This window comes from Macaca fascicularis, chromosome 10, assembly GCF_037993035.2.
Source record: "Macaca fascicularis isolate 582-1 chromosome 10, T2T-MFA8v1.1".
In the NCBI taxonomy this organism is placed as follows: Eukaryota; Metazoa; Chordata; class Mammalia; order Primates; family Cercopithecidae; genus Macaca; species Macaca fascicularis.
This window is the reverse complement of record NC_088384.1, coordinates 12051766-12078344: the sequence shown is the minus strand read 5'-3', so window position 1 is coordinate 12078344 and position 26579 is coordinate 12051766. Positions and strand designations below refer to the sequence as shown.

General features: G+C 54.4%; 1 protein-coding gene across 1 annotated transcript in view; it reads left to right on the top strand.

Annotated features, from left to right (window-relative positions):
* Positions 1-26579, top strand: part of CACNA1I (calcium voltage-gated channel subunit alpha1 I) — a 135105-nt gene that overhangs the window by 8811 nt on the left and 99715 nt on the right. The window contains 1 exon segment of the mRNA XM_065522096.1: positions 2175-2428. Within this exon segment, the coding sequence (XP_065378168.1) occupies positions 2196-2428 (233 nt within the window). The 5' untranslated portion in view covers positions 2175-2195.

Below are 26579 nucleotides of genomic sequence, written 5' to 3'. Positions count from 1 at the left end.
TCTCTCAATCCCACGGTCCAGACTGGCCCTGTAGGGGTTCTAGGGTCCCAGGGACCTCAGGGGACAAAGTTTTAGGGATTGGTGCCCTTTGGGGTGAGGTGGTGAAGGGCAGGACCTGGGAGTGGGGCTGTCCGTCCCACCTTGCCATTGACTGCCTGTGGAGGCCCTCGGCCAGCGAGGGCACCGTCCGTTGTCGTGAAGCCTGCCTGGGGGTCTGGTGCTGGGATTCTGGCCTCTAAACACCACCTGGTGCTTCACTTGGCTGGGTGCGTAGCCTTGACAAGCCACTTTGTTCTCTTGGCCTCAGTTTCTTCACCTGCCAGACGGGCATAACAGTTCTCTGAGGTGGTTGTGAGCATCAGATGAGGCCACAGGGAGTAGGAGTGCCCTGAGTCGGAGTCGGAGCCAGCGAGATGATTTGCAACACCTAGAACAAAATGGAAATGTGGGACCTCTTGATAAGAAATTAAGAATTTCATGTTGGTGACAGTAGCATTCTAAAGCAAGTTCAGGGCCCTTCTGAGCACAGGGCCCTGTGCAGCTGCCTGGGCCACAGACCCAGGAAGTGGGCTCTGACTGGAATTATTATTATTTTTTTTTTGCGATGGAGTCTTGCTCTGTCGCCCAGGCTGGAGTGCAGGGGTGTGATCTCGGCTCACTGCAACTTCCACCTCCCGGGTTCAAGCGATTCTCGTGCCTTGGTCTCCTGAGTAGCTGGGATTAGAGCGTGCGTCAGCACGCCCAGCTAATTTTTGTATTTTTAGTACAGATGGGGTCTCACTATGTTGGCCAGGTTGGTCTCAAACTCCTGACCTCAGGTGATCCACCCACCTTGGCCTTCCAAAGTGCTGGGATTACAGGTGTGAACCACGTGCCTGGCCTTTGACTGGAATTCTATTTCTGCTGTTACTCCGCTACATGTCTGTCCCGTCCCTTCTCTGGACCTCAGTTTCTTCATCTGTAAGGCAAGGAGGTTGGACTCTAAGATTCCTGGGTTCTCAGCCTTGTAAGGAAGTGGCTAGGAGGTCCCTGGGTCAAGGACTCAGCTGCAGGTCTCAGCTCCGGGCTCACTTCCTCAGGGAAGCCAACTGTGATTCCCTCCTGGCTTGCCAGGGTTCCCCCAGTCTCTGATTCTACAGCACCCCAACTTTGCCTTTGTAACCTGAATTGTCCTGGCAATCATGTCTGTCTTTACAATCACCTCTTTTTTCTTGCAAGTTTTCTTTTTTTTTTTTTTTTTTTTTTTTTTGAGACGGAGTCTCGCTGTGTCTCCCAGGCTGGAGTGCAGTGGCGTGATCTCGGCTCACTGCAAGCTCCGCCTCCCGGGTTCACGCCATTCTCCCGCCTCAGCCTCCCAAGTAGCTGAGACTACAGGCGCCCGCCACCACGCCCGGCTAGTTTTTTGTATTTTTAGTAGAGACGGGGTTTCACCATGTTAGCCAGGATAGTCTCGATCTCCTGACCTCATGATCCACCCGCCTCGGCCTCCCAAAGTGCTGGGATTACAGGCTTGAGCCACCGCGCCCGGCCGCAAGTTTTCTTTACCTTTGATGGTACAATAAATACATAGCTCTAGTCTTGTAAAAAAGTTAACATGCCTGCCTGCCTGCCTGCCTGCCTGCCTGCCTGCCTGCCTGCCTTCCTTCCTTCCTTCCTTCCTTCCTTCCTTCCTTCCTTCCTTCCTTCCTTCCTTCCTTCCTTCCTTCCTTCCTTCTTTCCTTCCTTTCTTCCTTCCTTCCTTCCTTCCTTCCTTCCTTCCCTCCCTCCCTCCCTTCTTTCTTTTTTGATTTTCTATAATTACTTAAACATTTATTCTCTTAAATAATGAAAGATTTCAAATACAGGAAATTGCCAATAGACAAAAAAAGAGTTAATATCACAATTATATTCTAAGAAGGCTTTATTCTCCCCACTATCTTCATTTGCCAAAACTGAGGCTCAGCCAGGGTGAGCAGACTTGCCCCATGATCGCCCAGCTTGAAAGTGGATTCCAACGTGGGTGCAGCTGGGCCCTCAGCTGTTTCGTAATCCTCACCCCAGAGTGAGGGTGAGGGGCCTGTGGGGCTCAGGTGGGCTGTCAGAGCCGCATCCGTCCACTTATTGGTGGAGAGGCAGGTTGGGGAGCAAGTACCAGGCCTGTCCCCACCACGTGCCACCCTCTCTGTCTTCCCCAGGGCTCCCAGCTCAGCGTGGACATGGCTGAGAGCGCCTCCCCGCCCTCATCTGCAGCAGCCCCGGCTGCCGAGCCGGGAGTCACCACGGAGCAGCCCGGGCCCCAGAGCCCCCCATCCTCCCCACCAGGCCTGGAGGAGCCCCTGGATGGAGCTGATCCTCATGTCCCACACCCAGACCTGGCGCCCGTTGCCTTCTTCTGCCTGCGACAGACCACCAGCCCCCGGAACTGGTGTATCAAGATGGTGTGCAACCCATATCCTCTGCAGCCTTGGCTGATCGGGGCCCTGCAGGGGCTGAAGGGTAGGGGGCTAGGATTGAGCCCTGCTGCTCACACCTTGCTCCGGCTGGGAGACCTGAGGTCTGCGGTGAGGCCACTGGGCCTTGGTGGTGAGTGAGCTCAGAGGGTGGGTCTGGGGAGACCTCAAACGGATGAGGACCTGGTGTTCTGCTGATGTGAAGGTTCTGGAAGTTGCTGGTGGCTGTGGGGTCAGTCCAGTGGCTCGCTGGCTCAGAGAGTCCTTGAGTGTGGGCCCTGGACCTGTGCTGGGCTGGGACTGCAGATCAGTCAGACTCTGGAGCCACCTGATGGGCCGTGACCATACAGGGCATGGGAGCCGTGATCAGGAACTGTGAGCGTGGGCAGCGGGGCAGCCCATCCCAACACACAGGGCAGGACTCATTCTCCTTGCTGTGACTCCAAGCAGCCTCTTCCCAGGCCTCCTGCCTCCGCTTGCTGCCTCCAGTGGGCTCATGTTCCTCCTGCTTGGGACTGTCATGATTTGCTATGGCCCCGGAGGTGCAGAGCAAAGTCCTAAACCAGCCCATCGGGGCCTGCGTGTCCCACTCAGCCTCACTTTCCACCACTCGGCTTCCCCCCGTGCTCTTCTGAGCCTCAGGGTCTTCTCACTGGCTCTTCCCTCTGTCTGAAAAGCTTTTCCCTTCCCCCTGGACCTGGCCAAATCCTTTCCTACATCCTTAAAATCCCAGCTTAAGCATCACCTCCTCAGGGAAGCCCTCCGGGATTCCTCCTCTGCTTCATATTTAACTGTCACATCTAACTGTGGAATTCTGAATCTAACATTTGCCTCCCCTGGGGTACTGTCAGATGACCGAGGTGGGGACCCTAGCACCCAGCACAGTGCCTGGCACATCGTGGGTGCTCTGGCAGTGTTTGCTGGGTATACATGGGCAATGCCAGAGCTGACTCCTCAATAAGAAAGGGCGTTGGTTGGGTAGAGAGGGCGGTGGGAGGCAGGAGGAGGGCATGGCAGGAGTGAAGCCTGGAGAAGGGAGGAGTTGCAGGCAGTGTTGGAGCCTTGAGGGGCAGAGAGGAGTGAGGTGAGGCTGTAGGTGCAGCGGGAGCCCCACAGGGCCTTGGAGACTGCATGAGGGACGGGACTGTGTTCCAAGGGCAGGATTTGAAGCGGGGGCTGGAGAGGTCTATGCTCTGGAAGGACTGTGTGGCACTGGATTGCAAGGTTAAGCTGGGGGCCAGGGACCCAAACCATGGTGGCCTTGTGGTTTGAGGGGCCCACCAAACAATGCCCAGAAACGAGGTTGTGGTGCTTATGGCCACACAGGGCAGGGCGCAGGGAGCTGGTGGGTCAGGTGCAGGCATGAGTCCTGCCCTGGATTCCAGGGATGCCAGATGCAGGCTGGGATGTTGAGACTGGCTGCAGGACTGCTGGGATCCCCTTCTGTAGGGGGCTGAGGTGATGGTGGGCCCTGGATCCCCCTAACTTTTGGAAACCAGAGGGTCTCTGCTGGAGTGGGAGGCAGAACTGGGTGTTCTTTGCTGGGTGGGGACTAAGAGCCTCCCTGTTCCTTCTGGGGGACGGCTCACAGGGTCTCAGGCATGGTGAGAGGGTCTGCTCGGTAATTAGTTCACCCAGCACTCACTGACGTCTGCCCTGGGACACCGAGGACAAAGAGGCAGAGCTGGTCTGTCCCAGAGAGTGCCTGGGGAGGAAGCAGGGACCACTCATGTGGCTAGTTTTTTTTTTTTTTTTTTTTTTTTAGATGGAGTCTCACTCTGTCACCCAGGGTGGAGTGCAGTGGCACGATCTCGGCTCACTGCAACCTCCGCCTCCCAGGTTCAAGCAATTCTCCTGCCTCAGCCTCCCGAGTAGCTGGGACTACAGGTGCCCACCACCATGCCCTACTAATTTTTGTATTTTTAGTAGAGATGGGGTTTCACCATATCGGCCAGGCTGGTCTCGAACTCCTGACTCGTGATCCACCCGCCTCGGCCTCCTGAAGTGCTGGGATTACAGGCGTGAGCCACCGTGCCTGGCCTACATGGCTAGTTTTAATACAAAGCACTGGGGAAACCTCAGGGGCTTGTGGCATGTGGACAGAGGAGTGCCAGGCCTGAGAAGGGGGTGACCACAGAAGTTTTGGGCCTTTAGGAAGAAAAAGGCTGGCAGGAGGACCAAGGGGACAATGTCACAATGTCTCAGGGGCCTTTCCTGGGTGAGATGAGAAGAGTTGATTCTGGCTTTGTCACTTGCGTGCTGTGTGACCATGAGTAAGTCACTTTGCCTCTTTGAGCCTTAGGGGGTCTGGATGGGCAATACTGCTCTGGGCTGCAGGCAGGGGCATGGCTCAGATGACTTGGCCTGGGAGTCTGACCCAGCTGTGTCTCTGACGGGCTGTGGCTGGACTGGCTGGGCTGCTGCCCAAGTGTCACGGAGAGGCCCCCAGATGGGGGTAGTCGAGTCCTGTCTGCCGTGTGTGTGACCCTGGGCAGTCTCCTCTCTCTGAACCTCAGCACCTCCACCTAAAAAGGAGGGGCCAGACGAGTAACCCCTTCCAGCCCTGGGAGCCCGGGGTGTTAGCCACACACACCATGGGGGCTGCCTTGACCTCAGGCACCCTGACCCCTGACCACTGAGTGAGCCAGCCACCTGGGAACCCACCCTGTTTTCCACATTTCTGGCCTGTTGGGCAAACAGAGTCCTTGGGGCCACTGTCTCCTTGGTTTTCACCACCCCTCTTGCCTCCACCCTCAGGGCATGTGGGTCGTGGCCTGGGGTTGGAGACAACAGTGGGGCTGGCCCAGGAGGGAGAGGAGTACTGGTTTTGGGAATAGCTGGGTCTACCTCTTGTCTGTCTTGGAGAGAGCCCTGTGTTCAAGGGGTGGGGCAGAAAGCAGCCCCCCTCCATCAGGAGGGACTTTTCAGTCCCAGGAACTGTGCAGAGCGAGGACTCTCCCAGCATCCCCATGGCCAGGGCTGCGGAGGCTGGGCTGGGATAGAGGTGATTCAGGTCTCAGCCTTAACTGGTGTGATACGGACTCTCTTCAGGCCTGAGATTTGGTGACTCAAAAGCACAGCAACTTCAAAGGTGTCAGCTCTGGGACACTCGGACTCAAAACTTCTGTGACAGTCTAAGGATTCAAAGTTAAGATTTAAGGCTCAGCGACACTGAAATTCTAAGCTTCTGTCATTCAAAGGCTGCAAAATTCCGTGTTTCAAAGAGTGTGTGTGGCCAGGCACAGTGGCTCAAGCCTGTAATCCCAGCACTTTGGGAGGCCGAGACGGGCGGATCACGAGGTGAGGAGATTGAGACCATCCTGGCTAACACGGTGAAACCCCATCTCTACCGAAAAATACAAAAAATTAGCCGGGCGAGGTGGCGGGTGCCTGTAGTCCCAGCTACTCGGGAGGCTGAGGCAGGAGAATGGCGTGAACCCGGGAGGCGGAGCTTGCAGTGAGCTGAGATCTGGCCACTGCACTCCAGCCCGGGCGACAGAGCGAGACTCCATCTCAAAAAACAAAACAAAACAAAACAAAGAGTGTGTGAGCCTAAGACTTCGTCGCTCTGATGCTGTGTGCCTAGGAGTTGGAGGATTCTGGACCCGCTGGACCCGGTGGCTGTAGCTGCTGCTGGCCTGAGATTTCATACCTGAATCAGGTCAGGCGGGAGAGAGGCCAAGGAGGGTTCCACAAACAGACCCAAGAGACTTGGCTGTCCACAGGGGACCCCTGGAGCAGGGACTCAGTCGTGGGGGGCTCAGGGTAGGCTTTAGGGCCTTGGGATGGGGTATGTTGGGGGGGGGCAGGGGGGCAGGCAGGGGCTGAAGGCTCTAGGATTCTTTCCTGGCCAGAAACTTCATTCTCTCCTGTGCTCCATGGGAGGAGGCCTGGGGCAGTGCTTCAGCTTGCACTCCTCAATGGGACACCATTGGCATTTGGGGCTTGACAGTGCTTTGTAGTCCTGTCTATCTCGCATATTGAATAGTAGTAGTGTCCTTCAATCATTGTGACTACCACAAATGACTTTTTGCATGTCTAGACCTTGAAGAGGGTAACTCTCTTCCCCACTGAGAACCCAAAAGGATGGTGGATGTCTAGCATCAGGGTCTGGGTGGTGGGAGCTGCTCTCATGACGGCCAGGCACAGGAAGGGGAGGGCAGCATGGGAGGGTTCCCCAGACAGCCTGTCCTGTGCTCATATACCTGGTATTGAGGGGCCCTGGCCCAGAGCCAGCTGCCCTTTGAAGTCTGGTGCTCCCTGACTCAGCTCCTCTTCCAGCCTGGAGCTAGGCCCTGAGTCACTGCCTGACTCACCGGAGAGCCAGCAGGCTGCTGGGACCCTCATGGAGCCTGCGAGCTGGGGTGGGAAAGGGCCACTTGCCCAAATGTCAGCACTGCTCCCTGCCTGGCCTGGGCCGTGGGCATGGGCTGTCAGCTGGGGGTGCAGCTGCAAGGCCTCTGGGTTTGAAATGTCAGGGGATAGATTGTGCTACTTGAATCACGGGAAGCTGGTGTGTGGCACCGTGGAAAGTGCTGGGCACGTGAATCACACAGACCCGGAGGCTGGTTCTGTCTCTTGCTGTGTGACCATGGGTCAGTTTCTTAACATGTCCGAGCCCCAGTTTCCCCACCTGTCAAACATGGGTGGTAATACCCACTCCACAGGGTTGATTGCACTGAGGACAGAGCAGGGCAATGTGACAGTGGAGCTTTGGGGACTGGAAAAGCCGCCATATGTGTGGTTATCACTCTGATAACCTGTGCCTCAGCTCTGAACAGGGCCCTTGCGTACTGCTGAGTCGACATTCTGCTTGCTGTAGATTCAATTAGACATTGGGGACAGGTCTTTAGATAGAACATAACACCTTCAGAGGATATTTTTTCCAAGGAACATCAGATCCAATCTCTGTTACTTAGGTGAATTTGAGCTTGTTCTGCTGCTAGTGGCCATGCCCCCATCAGTGCAGACATTGCTAATCGAGCCTGGCATTCTCCAGCAGGGCACCTCTGGCAGCATGGGGAGCCATCAGCCTGAAACCTATTATTATTTTCCACCCTAGATTAGACTTTCAGAGCCTTTCTTTCCTTTTTTTATTTTTATTTTTCTGAGACGGAGTCTCTCTCTGTCACCCAGGCTGTAGTGCAGTGGCATGATCTTGGCTCACTGCAACCTCTGCCTCCTGGGTTCAAGTGATTCTCCCACCTCAGCCTCCTGAGTAGCTGGGGTTACAGAAGTGCACCACCACGCCTGGCTAATTTTCGTATTTTTAATAAGAGATGGGGTCTTACCATGTTAGTCAGGCTGGTCTTGAACTCCTGACCTCAAGTGATCTGCCTGCCTTGGCCTCCCAAAGTGCTGGGATTACAGGCGTGAGCCAACGTGCCCGGCCTTCAGAGCCTTTCTTAGGAGCATAACTGGCTGCATGTGAGTGAAGCGCCAGGTTGGGTTGCGCTCACTTCCCTTTCCCCCTCCCTAAGCCTTAAGTTTTCTCATCTCTTTAATGGGGTGATTAAAGATGATTAGCGATGATTCCTATAAAGCACCCAGCAGTGTGTCCGGCACAGAAATGTGCAGGATGAGAGTTGATGCTGATTGCTGAAAGCATTTTGTCTGTATTATCAGCTTTAATCCTCATAACCACCCATGGGGATAGGGGCTCTCATAGCCCCATTTTACAGATGAGGAAAGTGAAGCTCAAAGAGGTTGAGTCAGTTTTATGCAGGGTTGCACAGCCAGGCTGTGGAGGAGCTGGCGTGAAAAGCCCGATTTCTGCACCTCCCCAGTCCTGGCTTTTATTCAGGACAACATTGCCACCTGCAGAGTCTGGAGAAACACCAGGTTCTCCACGCTCCACCAGGGCAGAGAGGAGTTTCCAGGTTCTAGGCAGTGGGGCAAGGGTCCCGCTGCCTCTCTGTGGCCTCCCTGAAGCCAACCCCTTGGGAAGTCTGCAGCCCCCTGCCCTCCTGGCACGCTCCCGGGCTGGGCCTCCTGCATGCCAGCCAGTGCTGAGCCAGCGCTTCTGCTGTGGTGGGAAGCAGTGATGCATGGTGGGGAAGCCAGTCGGCTGTGAAGGCCGCCTCTCTGCTCAGGGAAGGGGAGGGCGCCAGCCTGGCGGGAGGCAGGAGAGGCCAGCTGCCCAATAACCCTGGACGAGTTACCCCACCCTTTGCGCCCTTGTCTTCCTGTCTGTGGGGTGGGGAAAGTCAGGCACCAGGTCTGGAAGGGGCCATCCAGGGCACCCATTTCCCCACCGCCCTCCTCGTGGGTGGGCCCCCACCTCTGTGCCTCTGTGGTCCTGGCTCTCTCCTGACCCCGCCTTGCCCCTCTGCCGACTTCTTCTGTCTGCTTCTACTCTCCTGTCTGGTTCCAGCTCTCTGCCTGCCAGGGCTGGGGTCTGGATGTCTGTGCTGCTGCTTTTTTTTTTTTTGAGACCAAGTCTTGGGCTGTCGCCCAGGCTGGAGTGCAATGGTGCGATCTCGGCTCACTGCAACCTCTGCCTCCCAGTTTCAAGTGATTCTCCTGCCTCAGCCTCCTGAGTAGCTGGGATTACAGGCGCTCACCACCACACCCGGCTAATTTTTGTGTTTTTACTAGAGACGAGGTTTCACCATGTTGCCCAGGCTGGTCTCTAACTCCAGACCTCAGGTAATCTGCCCGGCTCAGCCTCACGAAGTGCTGGGATTACAGGCTTGAGCCACCGCACCCGGCCGATGTCTGTGCTTCTAAGCGGCCGTCTGGTTCCACCCATGCACCTGGTGGAGACCCTTGCCTCTCGCACCCACTGATTTCATCTGGCACTGGGCAAGAAGAGGGCAGGGCACCCAGTCTCCTCATGGCCCCTCGGATCCCAGTCTTGTGCTGTGCGTGGCGAGGGTTGAGGCTGTCGAAGGAGGGAATGACTCGTGTTCATCCACTGTTCTCCCAGTCATTAGTACATCCACCAAGCCTTTCCCGAGTGTGAGCTGTGAGCCCAGCCTGTGCAGAGCACAGCTCTGGCCTTTCTGTACAGGAGGAAAACTGCTCTGGCTGTGCAGCCGGGAGACTCGTTGAGAAGCGCCTGTGGGATGATGGCGAGAAACGATGGTGGACTAGGGTGCCAGCTGAGGGCCTGGAGAGGGGACCTGGTGCAGCTCTGGCTCCTTTAGGGTTGGTGTTAGGAGGCGGGGACTCAGAGGTGACCCCAGGGTCTGTGGCTTGGTTGCCAAGTGAAGGAAGATCTGCTCCTGGCTTCTTAGACCAGTGGCCTTGGCCAAGTCCCTTGCCCTTGCTGAGCCTCTGTTTGCTCATCTGTGAAATGGGGGCCACAGTGACCTCCAGTTGGGGATATTGAGGGGGGTCCAATGAGAGTTCTGGGGCAAGCATGGACAAACTGCTGAGTGGCAGCTGTGTGCACACTGGAGCTGACGGTGGCCCTGGCAGGGTCCTGAGCCTGCAATGGGCTGAGATGCCCAGGGCTTGGCCTGGGTGGGAGATTGTTGGCTCCTGGAGGTGGGAGGGCAGGAAGATGGGGAGTGGGGCCTGGAGAGCTGTAAATGTGTTGGGAGAGGAATGGCGCCATCTCTGCAGAAGACTCCCTCCCATTGCCTGCTGTCCCTACCCCGGTCACTTAGCCCCTGCCCCTGTCTCTGAGCAGGCCACCTCTCAGTTCTGCTCCAGACAGGGCCTCAGGTCTCTGGGACTCTCTGGGAGCTCTGGACTATTAGGAATTCCTCCCTTAATCTAATCTCCATCCTCCCTGCCCCCAGTCCTTTCTGGTGGGGCCACTGGGAGCGTCTGGGGTTGGGTTCTTCCATCTCTTCCTGTCTACACAGGCAGCTCCCGGGACCTTGCCCATGTGACCTCTGGTACCACCCTCCCTCCCCATCCCCTGCACTGCAGAGAGCACTGGGCCAGGCGCTGAAAGCTGTGTGACGTTGGCAGTCACTTCTCCCCTGGGCCCCACCCCTCCTCCCCACCTTACCTTCCTCCTCCGGGGTTTGTCTGCTGTCAAGTGCTGTGTACCCAGAAGGGCTCTGTCCCTGCCCTGCTCCACTGCTACCTGCCTCCCTTCATTTGTGTGCTGATTCCTTCCTCACTCCCCGTGGCCCCCGGGAATCGGCTAACTGAGCCTGGACTTGAGGTCTCTACCATCTGCCTGTTATCCTCCAGCCCTATTCTTCCCATTCTTTCCCTTGGGGTCCAGTGCTCAGTTCTGAAGCCCCAGCCAGCTGCTGAGGCTTCCCAACCTTTCCCCTCCTCTGCCTTTGCTCCTGCTGGGCACCACCTGTGATGCCCTTCCCCATTGCCGTGGTTCTGAACCCCACCAGCCCCACAAGCCCAACTTCCAGGTACCATTGGCAGGAAGTCTTCCCTTTTCCTTGCTAGCCTCCTCAGCCCTGTGTGGGTCCTGCCCTTCTGTCCTCCCAGTAGTTGTTTGCTGCTAGCTTTTTCCCCAGCACCAGGCTGTGACACCCTGGAAGACAGGGCCTAAGCCTCTGACTTTACCATGTCTCCAATGCCTAGCACAGGCCTAGTGCTCCCAGGCTGGTCAGGCACTCTCCAGTTCACGGAGCTCTTCCCATCTGCCGGGACCCATCAGACTCTCCCAGCACCTCCTAAGAGGGTACAGGCATTACTGGAAGCAGCAACACATGTCTGAGTGCCAACTCTCCACCCACAGCTGGGGAGAATGAGGCCCAGGAAGGGAGCATGCCGTGCCCAGGGCCACACACTGAGTCATCAGCAAAGCCAGAGCAGGCAAGCCCAGGACCCAGACTCTCAGGCAAGAGCCATCCCTACCCCAGCCTGCTCATGGCTGGGTGTATCCGTCTGTTTGCATTGCTGTGTAAGGATACCTGAGGGTGGGTAGTTTATAAAGAAGAGAGGTTTATTTGGTTCACAGTTCTGCAGGCTGTACAATAAGCGTGGCACCAGCATCTGTTTCTGGTCAGGACCTCAGGAAGCTTTTACTCCTGGGGGAGTAGGCGTGTTGCATGGAGAGAGAGGGAGTGGTACTAGGCTCTTTCAAGCTCTTTTTTTTTTTTTTTTTTTTGAGACAGAGTTTCGCTCTTGTCACCCAGGCTGGAGTGCAAAGGTGCGATCCCCGCTCATTGCAACCTCTGCCTTTCAGGTTCAAGTGATTCTCCTGTCTCAGCCTCCTGAGTTGCTGGGATTATAGGCACCCGCCACCATGCCCGGCTAATTTTTTTGTATTTTTAGTAGAGACAGCGTTTTGCCATGTTGGCCAGGATGGTCTGGAACTTCTGGCCTCAGGTGATCCACCAGCCTCGGCCTCCCAAAGTGCTGGGATTACAGGCGTGAGCCACGATGCCCAGCCTGTTTTTTTTTTTTTCTCTTTTTTGAGACGGAGTCTCGCTCTGTCGCCCACGCTGGAGTGCAGTGGCCGGATCTCGGCTCACTGCAAGCTCCGCCTCCTGGGTTCACGCCATTCTCCTGCCTCAGCCTCCCGAGTAGCTGGGACTACAGGCGCCCGCCACCTTGCCCGGCTAGTTTTTTGTATTTTTTAGTAGAGACGGGGTTTCACCGTGTTAGCCAGGATGGTCTCGATCTCCTGACCTCGTGATCCACCCGTCTCGGCCTCCCAAAGTGCTGGGATTACAGGCTTGAGCCACCGCGCCCGGCCTGCCCAGCCTGTTTTAAGCTCTTTTAAGCAACCAGCTCTTAGATGAACTAATAGAGAACTCACTTGCTACCGAGGGGAGGACACTGAGCCCCTCAGGAGGGATCCACCTCATGACCCAAACACCTCCCTCCGGACCCCACCTCCAACATTGGGGCTCATGTTTCAACAGGAGATTTGGAGGAGACACACATCCAGGCATATCGCTGGGGAAGGGGCTCTTTAGAGGGGGAGGTGTGCCTTCCGCCTTCAGCCCTGGCCTAATGGGCTGTCCAGACGGGTGGCCAGCATTACTGGAAGCAGCAACACATGTCTGGGAAATTGTCCGTTTCCCTCCATCTGCTGTGGAGAAAGTTGTTTTTCTCAGAAATAAAAGTCAGCATCAGGCACCATTCCCAGGGATGCTCAGCGGGGCCAGAGCGGAGGCCGCACTTTCACTGACCGGCAGGGCGGGCCCGTCAGGCATTGGAGGAGCCTGACCCCCAGGGCAACCTCAGGTACCATGGCGTGGAGGTTTCTGTGTACAGAGAGCTGCAAGGCTGTCCCTGATCCAACCTGGGGGCATTGGTGAAGCCTGCCTGGGGGAGGCACTATTCAGCCTGGGTCTTGCTGTATAAATAGGAATTTTCCAGAACAGTTCAGGGATGGTTTTCCAGGCAGAGGGAACAGGGTAGGGCACAGGGAGGGGTTTAGTGCGGATGGAACCGTGTGGGGCAGGGGCTGGATGGCAGGGTGTCAAATGCCAGTTTAGAGCTTACACTTGGTCTTGTGGGCCCTGGGGAGCCATGGATGGGTGTCTAGCAGTCGTGGGACGTGGGCAAATTCACTTATTAGAATGGTGACTTCCAAAGCAGACCGGAGGATGCTGAGGGAAAGACCGAGGCCTGGAAACCAGGTAGGAGGCCCCTACAATGCATACCGAGGATGGATTGATCACCCATTCATTTGACTAGTGTTGGAGCCCAGCTATGTGTTGGACACTGGTCTGGACTTGAGTGGAGGTGTCCCCAGGCCTGTTCAGCCATGTCATGTGGGACCACAGTACACCAGGCCTGGGCACCCAGTGGTGACCCTAAGGAGTCCCCAGCCTGATGGAGAAGGCAGAGCCACACCCGGATCACGCTCTTGTGAAGGAAAATGGAGTCTAGGCTGGGTAGAGGGACCCTCTGCGGGGCATGGGTGACAGGAAAACAGGGCAGCCACCTTGTTCTGAGTGGGGATGCCACAGGAGCCTCCTCCCACGAAGAAGGAAGTCGCGGAGCTAGGGCAGGAGAGAGCGGGAGGGCAGAAGTGGTGAGGCGGAGAAGTGAGAGGGGGCATGGCCTCCTGGCTGAGGAAGCAGCCTGGTCAAGGGCTCAGAGCTGAGTTTAGGATCACCAGGGTTGCTAATAGCCTGGTGTGTGGGCTGGGAGAGGACGTGCATGAGGATGGAAGGACATTTGGGGTCCAGATTCTGGAGGGCAAAGGGGAAGACTGCGAGGGGAGGCACCGGTATGGGTGAGGGGCCTTCTGTATACTGGGCCCCGTTCCTCCTCCCGGCAGCTGAGCCGGCCCTGAGTCACCCATTTGACAGATGCAGTCCAAAGAGGCAAAGTGCCTGTCCTGGGCCACCCAGCCTGGCGGGGGCTTGGATGGGAGACGCGAGGGGATGGGAAGTCTCATAGTTGAAGGAGAACTAGAAAACAAGTTGGCCGACTGATGAAGGGCCAGCCCCTCCCGAGAAATTGAAGACACGATTGGATTTTTACTGGTCCGTCCTGCCTGGGCTTCTGCCCTGCTGCGTCCCTCAAACTGCCTCATGATCCCATTGAGAGACAAATGGCCTCATTTGTTTTCCTTGGAGAGAAATCAGTATGTCTTTTTAATCAGCCAGGATGTCTTCTGCTAATCTGTCTCCAGCTCTCCTGTAGGACCACCTTTCACGTTTCCATCCTCATCTGTCGAGTGGAGCCATGCTTTGCTCTCTAGTCTCCCTCTTCTCCAAGTTCAAATCCTGACACCAGTGCTTATCCTGTGTGATGCTGAGCAAGTTATTTGGCCTCTCTGAGTGCACTTCCAAGCAGGAGGAGAAGGCTTGGTTGACTGAGATGTGCTGTGTGAATGTGAGGGCTTGTGGTGCTGAGCCGCCGGAAGAGGGCCAAGGTGGAGGTGGACAGAGCAGGAGGTGCTGAGGACTGTACCTGGCTTTTCCCAGTGGAGCAGTGGGGGAGGCTCCCAGCCCCACAACCAGGTCACAGTGAAAGGGTGATTGTGGATTGACTCTCCCCAAGGTGCAGTCTGGGCTTCACCAAGTGCAAGCTTGATGAACTCAGGCAAGTAACCCCTCCTCTCTGGGTCTGTTTCCTCATCCATAAAATTGGGGTGGGGTGGGCTATATCAGTGGTTTTCAATCGGGGTGACTTTGCCTGCCAGGGGACACTTCATAATGTCTGGAGACGATTTTGGTTGTTCCAATGTGGGGAGGGCGTGCTACTGGTTTCTAGTGGGTGAAGGCCAAATACCCTACAGTGCTCAGGATACAGTCCCACAACAAAGAATTATTCAGCCGTACTCGGTCTGAAAAACCCAGCCCAGGCAGTCTCTGAGATCTCTTGAAGCTCTGAAAGTGTGGAACAGTATGCACTTGGGGGCCTTGGAGGGAGGGCACCAAGACTGAGAGTGGGGATCTCTGAAGGAGGAGAAGGAGATGGTACAGTCACATAGACTTGGATTTGAACCCTAGAGCTACCATTTACTAAAATGTCACATTCCCAACCACCTTCCCGTACTCCCACCCACCCATCTTCCCCCATACACTCACTCACCCATCTTTACTCAACACCCACTTTTCTTTGCTTCATCCATCCATCCAAGCATCTAGCTATCCAAGCATCCAACTATCCATCCATCCATCCGTCCGTCTGTCCATCCATCCATCCATCCATCCATCCATCCATCCATCCATCTATCCATCCATCCATCCATCCCTCTAACCATCCATTCATCCATCTAACCATCCATCCAAGCATCCATCCATCCAAGCATCTAGCTATCCAAGCATCCAACTATCCATCCATCCATCCGTCCGTCTGTCCATCCATCCATCCACCCAAGCATCCAACCATCCAGCCATCCAACAATCCATCCAACTGTCTGTCCGTCCATCCATCCATCCAACTATCCATCCATTCATCCATCCAACTGTCCATCCATCCATCCATCCATCCATCCATCCATCCATCAATCTACTGTCCATCCATTCACCCAACGAACCCTCCAACCACCTCCAATCAATATGTCTTTTTAATCAGCCAGGATGTCTTCTGCTAATCTGTCTCCAGCTCTCCTGTAGGACCACCTTTCATGTTTCCATCCTCATCTGCTGAGTGGAGCCATGCTTTGCTCTCTAGTCTCCCTCTTCTTCCCCAATGGATCCATCCATCCATCCATCCATCCATCTATCCATCCACTGTCCATCCATTCACCCATCCAACCCTCCAACCACTCATCCATTCAAGCAACCATACATTAATCTATCCGACCATCCATCCATCCAGTCAACCATTCAACCATCCATCCATCCATCCACCCACCCATTTAGCCATCCATACATCCACCCACCCACCCACCCATCCAACCAGCCATTCATCCATTTACCTATCTTTCCATCTCTTGAGGCATTCATCTGCTTATCCACCCATCCCTCCACTCAACCTTTACATTCATGCATTTATCCACACATCTTCCTAACAATTACCTATTTAATCAACAAGGACCCTGCTACCCAAAAACCTATTTACACATCCATCAACCCATCCACTCATCTATCCATTCATTTGTTTGGCAGATGCTTGTTGATTATCCTCCCAAATTTCTCACCCATTCTACCATCTGCTGAATGCCCAGCAAAAACCCATATTGGGCACCATTACTCATCCTTTGTACCACTCACAAGGCCTTTTGTATCTGGCTTATTCTCCTTACCTTCTGCTGGACTATGAGCTCCTTGAAGATGGGTTCCATGTTCCAGGAATGCCTGTTTCTTCCCTAGACCTTGGCCACTGGCCCTGCACATAGTAGGTATGCAGCACGACTTTCGATGAGATGCATCCTGGCAGGCAAGGTTGGAGGTAGAGGTTGTATGACCTGAAATGAGGCTGGAGGGAGACCAAGAGTGCTGGCACAAAGGGCCTTTTATGCCAAGCCAAGGACTTTGGAAAGAAGGTGGTGGGGAGCCACAGAAGGCTTCTGGTTTTGAAACGGCTGTCTGGCTGCCATGGAGGTGAGGGATGTATCAGAGGATACAAGGCTACAGAAGAAGGCTGTTTAGGAAGGAGAGAATGCAGCCTGCCTGGGGCAATGGGGCATTGAGGAGTGGACAGAGAGGAGAGGTTTAGGTGGTGAAATGGACAGATCCCTGAGATGGATGTGGGGCAAGGGGAAGGGAGGTTCCAGAGAGTTCTTGTCTGGACAACTTCCAGGACTGGTGGTGGGAGTACATCCTTCATGGAGGTGGGACATGCTAGGGGAGAATTTAGTGGTCTGGGGAGAATATGATACATCCCATCTGGATGCGATGAATCTGAGGTTCCCAGAGACTTCCCAGCACTATGTCTGGGAGGCCTGGTGCTCAGCAGTCAGGGTGCCTGGGGCTGGGACAGACTTGGGACCTGTTCAGCCATAGTCAATTAGGCTGTGGAAGTGGGTATAGGGCCAAGGAGAGGAGACGGGAGACCAGAGGGCTGGGGCTGGAGGAGCCCAGCATTTAAGCGACAGAACCACAAAGTGGGAGGAAGACCAGTCTAGGGCCTTGTGGTGTCTCATGGGGAAGAGAGTTTCTAGAGCAGGGGTCTGAACCTGGGGTTCATGAGCTGCTTGCATGGGTACAAGTTGCATCTTTGTTTTCCCTGACCCCTGACTGAAATTTAGCATTTCTTTCTGTTATGGATGGAGGAAACAAACCACACTGGTATTATTAGCAACTCCTGTGGCTGTCACCCATAGAAATCACCAATATTTCCATGTCACATCATGGTCCTTATAAAGCTCTCAGAATATCATTACAGCCATCACTTTGAGGCAGAACCACTTAGCATCCAGTCCAGCACCGGAGCTTACTACTTATTGTGTTGATAAGAAAGAATATATGCTTCTCTATAAAAAATTTGTTTTAAAAATATTTTGATAACTACTTTAACATAACTGCCTTCCTTTGTAGTTCTAGGCTTTTTTTTTTTTTTTTTTTTTGGAGATAGAGTTTCCCTTTTGTCGCCCAGGCTGGAGTGCAATGGCACAATCTCAGCTCACTGCAACCTCCGCCTCCTGGGTTCAAGCGATTCTCCTGCCTCAGCCTCCCAAGTAACTGGGATTACAGGCATGCGCCACCATGCCCAGATAATTTTTTTGTATTTTAGTAGAGACAGGGTTTCACCATTTTGGTCAGGCTGGTCTCGAACTCCTGAACTCAGGTGATCCACCTGCCTTGGCCTCCCAAAGTGCTGGGATTACAAGTGTGAGCCACTGGGCCTGGCCTTTTTCTTTTTTTTTCTTTTCTTTTTTTGAGAGTTAGTCCCCCTCTGTCACCCAGGTTGGAGTGCAGTGGCACTATCTTGGCTCACAGCAGCCTCCGCCTCCTGGATTTAAACGATTCTCCTGCCTCAGCCTTCCGAGTAGCTGGGATTACAGGTCTGAGCCACCACGCCCAGCTAAATTTTGTATTTAGTAGAGATGGAGTTTCACCACGCTGACCAGGCTGGTCTTGAACTCCTGGCCTCGAGTGATCTTCCCATCTCAGCCTCCCAAAGTGCTGGGTGGCATTATAGGCGTGAGCTACCATGCCTGACTGTAAACTTAAAAAAAAAAAAAAAAAAAAAAAAAAAAACTTTTAAAGTTCTTTTTTTTGTTTCTTTTTTAGCAGTGGAGTCTCACTATATTGCCCAGGCTGGCTTTGAACTTCTAGGTTCAAGTGATCCACCAGCCTCAGCCTCGCCAGTAGCTGGGGCGATAGCTCACAACTGCACCTGGTTTACTAATCCTACACTTCAACATTAAAAAAATGCATTTGACCTGGCACTGTGACTCACACCTATAATCCTGGCACTTTGGGATGCTGAGGTGGGCAGATCACGAGGTCAGGAGATTGAGACTCTCCTGGACAACGTGGTGAAACCCTGTCTCTACTAAAAATACAAAAATTAACCAGGCGTGGTGGCATGTGCCTGTAATCCCAGCTACTTGAGAGGCTGAGGCAGGAGAATCGCTTGAACTAGGGAGTCAGAAGTTGCAGTGAGCCGAGATCGTGCCACTGTACTCCAGTCTGGCGACAGAGTGAGACTCGGTCTCAAAAAAAAAACAAAAAACAAAACTTTATTCTGGCTGGGTGCTGTGGCTTACACTTGTAATTCCAGTACTTCGGGAGGCTAAGGTGGATGAATCACTTGAGGTCAGGAGTTCGAGACCAGCCTGGCCAACATATAATGAAACCCTGTCTCTACTAAAAATACAAAAATTAGCTGGGCATGGTGGCACACGCCTGTAGTCCCAGCCACTTGGGAAGCTGAGGCAGGAGAATCACTTGAACCTGAGAGGCGGAGGTTGCAGTGAGCTGAGATCGTGCCACCACAATCCAGCCTGGGTGACAGAATTAGACTCTGTCTCTTAAATAAATAAATAAATAAAACCTTTATTCTGAAAAGGGGCTTGTGGCACAGAAAAGGTTAAGAACCCCTGTTCTAGAAAAGGGGTCAACCATGCCCAGTGCTGCTGGCACGTGCGAGTGCAAATGCCTGCTGCATCTGTGTGCACACGTGTATGAGGGGTGCAGGTGCATGAGGGGCGGCAGGTCTCCTTGGGGATGCACACATGAACACGTACGTGTGTTCGGGGCAGGCAGGGGAGATGTGCGGTGGAGGACAGGTCCCCAGGGAGGCCGGAGGATAATGTAATCCACACTGGTTGAGCCCTCACCCTCTCAGTTCGATGGCTGCTTGGAGGAAGGAGGGCATCCAAGGCACGGCAAGGTCCCAGAGGAGGCATCTGCAGCCCCTGCCCAGGAGTCAAGGAAGGCTTCCTGCCCGCACACCTTCTGTGTGGTTGGGCTCCTGAGGCTGGATCAGCCCACAGACAATGGGACCCTGGCGCCCAGGGGCCTGCCTGGCCCTTCTCTTCAGCAGTGACAGAAGCAGCTGTGTCTGGCAAGTCTCTTCGGCTGGAGCATCCTTCCTGTGGACCTTCCACCCTGGCTTCTCGTCCCAGCTGGCAGCCTCTGTTTCCTGCCACTGCTTCCCCTACTCCGCTGTCTGCACTGGGTACTAAAGCTTACTGGGTATTTGGGAATCAGAGACTTTGGCCAAATCCAATGAGTTCTTATACAATGGGGATTCCAAGAGGTGGGGCTGGGGTAGGAACAAGGAAGGGCTCCCTCCCTTGTCCCCTCCTGCAAAGGATGTCAATGCACTGAGATACCATAGTTTATAAGCAGAACCAATCGTGCTGTTTGTCATGTGGGGAGCTCCTTGTTGCTGGAGGCATGTAAGTGGAGGGAGGCCTGGGACCATCTGTATGGCAGGTCTGTTCATTTTATGGAGCAGCTTTCTGTCACAGCTCAACCACTGTGTCGTCTTGGGCAAGTGCCGTCCTCTCTGGACCTTCATTTTCATAGCCATAAAGTGGGGTGTGATAATGTCTGCCATGCCTGTCTCTCGAGGCAGCTGCGGCCACAGGTGCAACAGGCTTAAAGGAGCATTAGAAGACAGGAGGGTGTCAGGTTCAAATCCTGGCTCTGTCCCTCACTAACTGTGTCCTTGGGCAAGGCTAAGGAACAGAGATGATGCCCACCCCTGCAGGTTGTTGTAAAGGTTCCTGTGGAGTTTGGTAATAGCAGATGCCCTAGCAGGTGCCTGTGGTTTATTTGATTTGATTTGATTTATGATTATTATTTTGTGAGACAGAGTCTCGCTCTGTCGCCCAGGCTGGAGTGCAATGGCGTGATCTCGGCTCACCGCAACCTCCGCCTCCTGCATTCAAGCAGTTCTTCTGCCTTAGCTTCTGGAATAGCTGGGACTACAGGCATGCGCCACCATACCTGGCTAATTTTTCTATTTTTAGTAGACACAGGGTTTCACCATGTTGGCCCGGCTGATCTTGAACTCCTGGCCTCATGTGATCTGCCCGCCTCAGCCTCCCAAAATACTGGGATTACAGGTAAGCCACTGTGCTGGCTGATTGTGGTTTTTTAATAGTTGCATTTTTGTTTTTCCTTAAAGCAGTTCTCTTCATTTTTTCTTTGAGACAAAGTCTTGCTCTGTCACCCAGGCTGGAGTGCAGTGGCACCATCATAGCTCACTGCAGCCTTGAACAGCTGGGCTCAAGTGATCCTCCTGCCTCAGCCTCCCAAGTAACTGGGACTACAGGTGCACGCCAGCACACTCAGCTGTTCCATTTTTTATTGAGGTTAAATGTACAAGTTGAGCTCACAAATCCTAGTGCGCAGTTCAAGGCATTTTCATATAAGTCCTCTCCTGGGGCCACCACTCAGGTCAAGAAGAACATCTCCAGTCCCCGAAGCTTCCCTGTCCCCCACCCGCCTTGGGTACTTCCCAACGTTACTGCTCTTCTGACCTCCTTCACTGTAGATTGGCTTCTCCAGGCTCTTAACTTCATGTAATTGGAGTCGTGCGTTGTTTGCTCTGCTGCATCTGGCTTCTGTTTCCCAGCAGAGATCCCTCCGTGCTGTTGTGTGTTTCAGTTGCTTGTCCTTTTCCTGGCTGTGTGGTACTCCACGTGGGCTCCTCACACGTGGCACTGGTGACATTTTGAGCTGGATGATTCTTTGTTGGGGGGCTGTCCTGCGCATTGTAGGGTGTTTAGCTGCATCCCTGGTCTCTACCCACTAGATGCCAGTGTCCTATCCCCTCAAACGTGACAACCAAAAATGTCTCCAGACATGGCCAAATGTCCCCTGGGGGACAAAATCATCCCTGGTTGAAAACCACCACCCTACCCCATTCTTCTGTTGGTGAACGCCTGGGTTGTCTCAGGTTGGGGCTGTTACCAATAACACAGATGTGCCTGTTCTGGGACGTGGCTTTTTGCAGGGTATATGAGCATTTCTCCTGGGTATGCACCCAGGAATGGCCCCGCTGGGTCCTAGCGTGGGCCTATGTTTGGTTTTAGTAGAAGCTGCTGAGCAGCCTTCCAGAGTGGTCGCTGTCTGTAAAGATCAGTCAATGATCTTTCAATGAATGATGAAGTTCATTCATTGAATAAATAAACGCATGAACGAATGAATGTGCGAACGAGTGTCCTTCTAAAACTCCGGACTCTGAAACAGCTGATGTTCAAAACGGTGGCCACTGTTGCTGGAACACACGCTACACAGTCACCATCAGAGGTGGTCCTGGAACAGGGACGCACATGGGCACCTTCGGGGAAGGAGCTGAGCCTGGTTCATCTCAGCACCCTGAGGCGCAGGCTGCGTGTACAGCAGGTGGTCCTTGGAGGCTTGTAGGCCTGGCCTCAGAGGAGCATGGAGCTGGCCCAAGAACTAGGATCTGGAACCTCAGGCCTGGAGGACCTGAGGCCTGAGCTCCCCCTCCCTTGGGTTCACTGGGGACCAGCAGGGGAGGTACACCCCATGTAGGTGCTGGTCCACCTTCCCTATCTCCCCCATCCAGGAGGACGGAGCCCCCAGTTCCCTTCCTCCACCTGATTTATTTAGACAACTGAAACGCACCCTGGGAAATGGATCAGATTTTAGATTTGACAAAAATAAAAACAAACTTGGCCACCCCTGCCAAACCCAGCACTCCCGCCCCCACCAGCCTCCCAGAGCCCCCCGAATCACAGAAACTGACTGTCGCCTGGGTCTGCAGGAGAGTGGTGGTCGCCATGGAAACCATGCAGGCCTCTGTCTCGGCTCCTGGAGAGGAGGCTGCCCTGCAGGGCCTGCCGGGGTGCCGGGCACTGCCCCTCCACACAGTTGCTCTTCTAGCTGGGAACTGGCAGGTTGGAGGGAGCCCCAGCATAGTGGCTTCCCTGGTGACCCTGTCCCCTTAGTCCACATCCTGACCTCTCAGGCCTTGGTGGCTAGGGTGTGGTGTGGTTATGATCTGACTTAGCCGGGTTTTGATCCGGCTCAGCCTCCTCCTGGCTGGGGGACCTTGAGGCAAACATGCCTTTATTGGCTTCCCCTCCCCTTCTTCCTGCAGGTAAATCCTTCCTTCTGAACCACAGCAGGGGCTGGAACATCCCCCTTCCTGACCCCACTGGATACAACACAGGTCTGGGCCCCTAGCAGGGACACAGCCAGAGGGGCTGCCGGCTGGGCTCACCACTGACCCAGACTCCACTTCCCTTTGCCTGGCTCGGAGCCTCACAGGGAGACAATGTGGGTGGGGAGGAAAGAGCAAATATTCTATTAAACCCATCTCAACTGGGGGTCCCTCGCATGGCAGACACTGAGCCGGGTGATGGCAGGATGTATGGATGAGAACATGGGATTTGCAGCCAGTGAGAGGCAGTGCAGATCGCCACGTACCACCTGAGTGACCCCGGAACCAGCTCCTGTGGCCTTAGTTTCCTTACCTGTAAAGTGGGGATAACACTAGTATCAGCCAGTTTGGGAGAAATTTGCTGGTGTTGCAGGGTGACGCTGCTCATTGCTAGGCCTGAATTGGTTGGCAGATTCTTTTTTATTTTTATTTTTTGAGATAGGATCTCACTCTGTCACTCAGGCTGGAGTGAAGTGGCTTGATCTTGGCTCACAGCGACCTCCACCTCCTGGGCTCAAGTGATCCTCCCATCTCAACCTTCTAAGTAACTGAGACTACAGGCACGCACCACCACAGCCGGCTAATTAAATTTTTTTTTGCAGATATGAGGTCTCACTGTGTTGCCCAGGCTGGTCTCAAACTCCTGGGCTCAAGTGATCCTCCTGCCTTGGCCTCCCAAAGTGCTGGGATTACAGATGTGAGGCACTGCATCTGGCCTGGATTTTTTTTTTTTTCCTGAGATGGAGTTTCACTCTTGTTGCCCAGGCTGGAGTACAATGGCACAATCTCAGTTCACTGCAACCTCCTCACCTCCCGGGTTCAAGCAATCCTCCTGCCTCAGCCTCCTGAGTAGCTGGAATTACAGATGCCCACCACCACATCCAGTTAATTTTTGTATTTTTAGTAGAGACGGGGTTTCACCATATTGGCCAGGCTGGTCTTGAACTCTTGACCTCAAGTGATCTGCCCGCCCGGGCCTCCCGAAGTGCTGGGATTACAGATGTGAGCTATGGTGCCCGGCCCGACCTGGATTCTTTACAAAAGCCTGTGGGTGAAGATTTAGTACGCCACAGGACAGACGTCAATCAAAGGGTCTGTACTAGCATCTCTTCTTTTCTTTTGTTTTCTTTTTTTTTGTTTTTGTTTTTGAGATGGAGTCTCGCTCTTTCACCCAGGCTAGAGTGCAGGAGCACGATCTCAGCTCACTGCAACCTCCATCTCCTCGGTTTGAGTGATTCTCCTGCCTCAGCCTCCTGAGTAGCTGGGATTACAGGTGCATGTCACCATGCCCAGCTAACTTTTGTATTGTCATTGTTAGTAGAGATGGGGTTTTGCCATGTTGGCCAGGTTGGTCTTGAACTCCTGACCTTAGGTGATCTGCCCGCCTCGGCCTCCCAAATTGCTGGAATTATAGGCGTGAGCCACTATGCCTGGTCATATCTCTTATTTTCTACTTAAGGTAATATGAAGTAACCAGCAGGTAATACCAGTGTGAGATTCTTAGTCCTCTCCTGGGGAGGTGGCTTTTCCTTTTTTTTGTTTAAAGCCCACAATGAGAGACCCCTTGGTCCTGTTAGAGGATGACAATAAAAGGGGCTCTCTGGTGCACACCACGTGGCAAACCCTGGTCCCAGGAGCCCACAACTACTGGGGCTCTTGCCTCCTGTGCTGGCTGCAAGGTTTAAATGAGATAATGCAAGCCTGTTTGTTTTTGTTTTTTAAGATGGAGTTTTGCTCTGTCACCCAGGCTGGAGTGCAGTGGTACAATCTCAGCTCACTGCAACCTCTACCTCCCGGGTTCAAGCGATTCTTCTGCATCAGCTTCCTGAGTAGCTGGGATTACAGGCGCCTGCCACCATGCCCAGCTAATTTTTTGTATTTTCTTTTTTTTTTTTTTTGAGATGGAGTCTCGCTCTGTCGCCCAGGCTGGAGTGCAGTGGCGCAATCTCGGCTCACTGCAAGCTCCGCCTCCCGGGTTCACGCCATTCTCCTGCCTCAGCCTCCCGAGTAGCTGGGACTATAGGCGCCCGCCCCTGCGCCCGGCTAATTTTTTCTATTTTTAGTAGAGACGGGGTTTCACCATGGTCTCGATCTCCTGACCTTGTGATCCGCCCACCTCGGCCTCCCAAAGTGCTGGGATTACAGGCGTGAGCCACCACGCCCGGCCATTTTTTGTATTTTCAGTAGAGACAGGGTTTCACCGTGTTGGCCAGGCTGGTCTTGAACTCCTGACCTCAGGTGATCCGCCCGCCCTGGCGCCCCAAATTGCTGGGATCACAGGCATGAGCCACTGCGCTTGGCCATGCATGCTGTTTGATTTGGAGGCTCCTTGGCAAACAGACACTCAGGGTCACTGAAGAAGAGTTTGCGACTGGTCACCATTATTACCATCGGTAGGCTGGTGCCTGGCACACAGCAGGCACACAATATAAGCACATTCATTTCCCCTGCTCAGCTCTGAGACCCCAGTTCTGAAGACTTTGAGAGGTGTGGTGGGGGGACATGGGTAGGAAGTGGGGCTGAGGGCCCAGGCTGTGCTGAGTCATTGGGGGGCTCTGCGGCAGCGCCCAAGGACCCTGAGTGTTTTTCTCCCCTAGGCCTGTGTGCTTGGGATGGCTTTACCTGCCAAGGAAACTCGATTGATTGCATCACCATTGATCTGTTTCTCCATCTGTGTTCCTCAAAGGCGCTCAGGGCTGCCCGTCAGGGATCTAATCAGCTTAAAGTGACGGCGCTGTGGCTGTGCCGAGTGTGTGGGGAAATGCGGAGGGTTTCCGTGTGAATTTGAAAAATCGACCGTGGCTTGGGGACCCCCGTGGGTGGGGAGTCTGTTGTCTGAGTGTCATTTCTGCTCTGGGCTTGCTGTGGAGCTGGGACAGGTTTCTGCCCCTGTTTTCCGTCAGTGCAATGAGGGATTGGAGCCGTTGTTCTCTAATGACATCAGCAGGGCTGCTCTGTGGCAAAGGTCACCCCTACTGCAGTGAGGGCCTGAGGGGTGAAGCAGGCGAGGCGGCTGGGCCTCAGATGCCCATCGCAGGGCTTCAAGCCTCGCTGTGAGAGGCGGTTGGGAGTCACTGAAGACTCCCTGCCCTCGTGGCACTAGCACTCCAGCCCTGCCCGCTCTGTCACCTGGAAATCCTGTGCTGCCCCTTGGGGCTCCAGCTTCCCTCAGGTTGTCTCCAAACCTCACAGCTTTGCTTGCCTGTGTTCTCAGACAGTTCCTCAACGCCTGTGATTCATGGTGGAAGCGTGAGGCGTTGGGCCAGGCTGCAGAGTGGCTCAAGCTGGACACCTTGACTCCCCCCGCCACCCTCATACCCCACGCTGCACTGTCTGGTTTAACTTCAAGGAGGGCTGGTGCTTTTGATCCCTGAGCCAGTGGGGAGTGTGTCAGGAACCGCGGGCAGCGATGCCAGTTCTGGCCTGACTTTTAAGCCTCCTGGGCTCTTGGAAGGGGCCCAAGCTGTGCCATCTGGGATTTCCCCGGGCACCTCTGGGCAAGGGCTGAGACCGTCCATCGCTGAATTTCTGAAGCTGAGCAGCCCAGGGATGAAAGCCACTCCATCTGCCCCCTGGGGGGACCCAGTGCAGTGGACGAGTTAGATGAACCACAGAGGCAGCGCTGTGCAGCGGCCACCGGCACTGCCGCGAGTCAATCTGGGCTGCTCGGGGACTGGGTGACCTTGTGTGAGTGGTGTCAGCTCTCCAGGCTTGTTCCTCATCCGTCCCCAGGGGATTGTGAGAGCTGAGGTCATGTCCCTAGGGTGCCGGGCACACAGTCGTCAGAGTTACTGCCAAATTCACTACCGTGGTACGTGCTAGCCAAGGCAGGTGGGAGCGCTTCTGGAGAGGAGGCTGAGCCACCACCTTGTGAAGGGTGAGAGGCACATCCGGAGAAGCTTCAAGAAGAGGTGACCTGCGAACAGGGCTCTGAAAGAGTCTGCCTGCTGGAGAGGTGGAGGAAAGGGAAGGCGCAGGCAGAGGGTGTGTTTGGAGAAAGCGAGGAGTTCAGTGAGTGCTAAGGCCAGTGAGTGGCAAGATTGCAAGGATTCACTGAGGCGAGAGTCTAGGAGGCCTTGAGCATCAGGCTCGGGAGGGTAATGGGGAGCCATGGGAGGTTCTTGAGCAGGAGAGAAGCATCAGGAGAGCGTGTTTCAGGCAGATTAGCCTGGCAGTGGCAAAACAGCTTGGAGGCAGGAAAAGCCTCCAGCCTGAGGTTTTGTGTCTCAGCTCTGCTCTTTTCCAGCTGGTGACCTTGGGCCAATGTGTTTCCCTTTC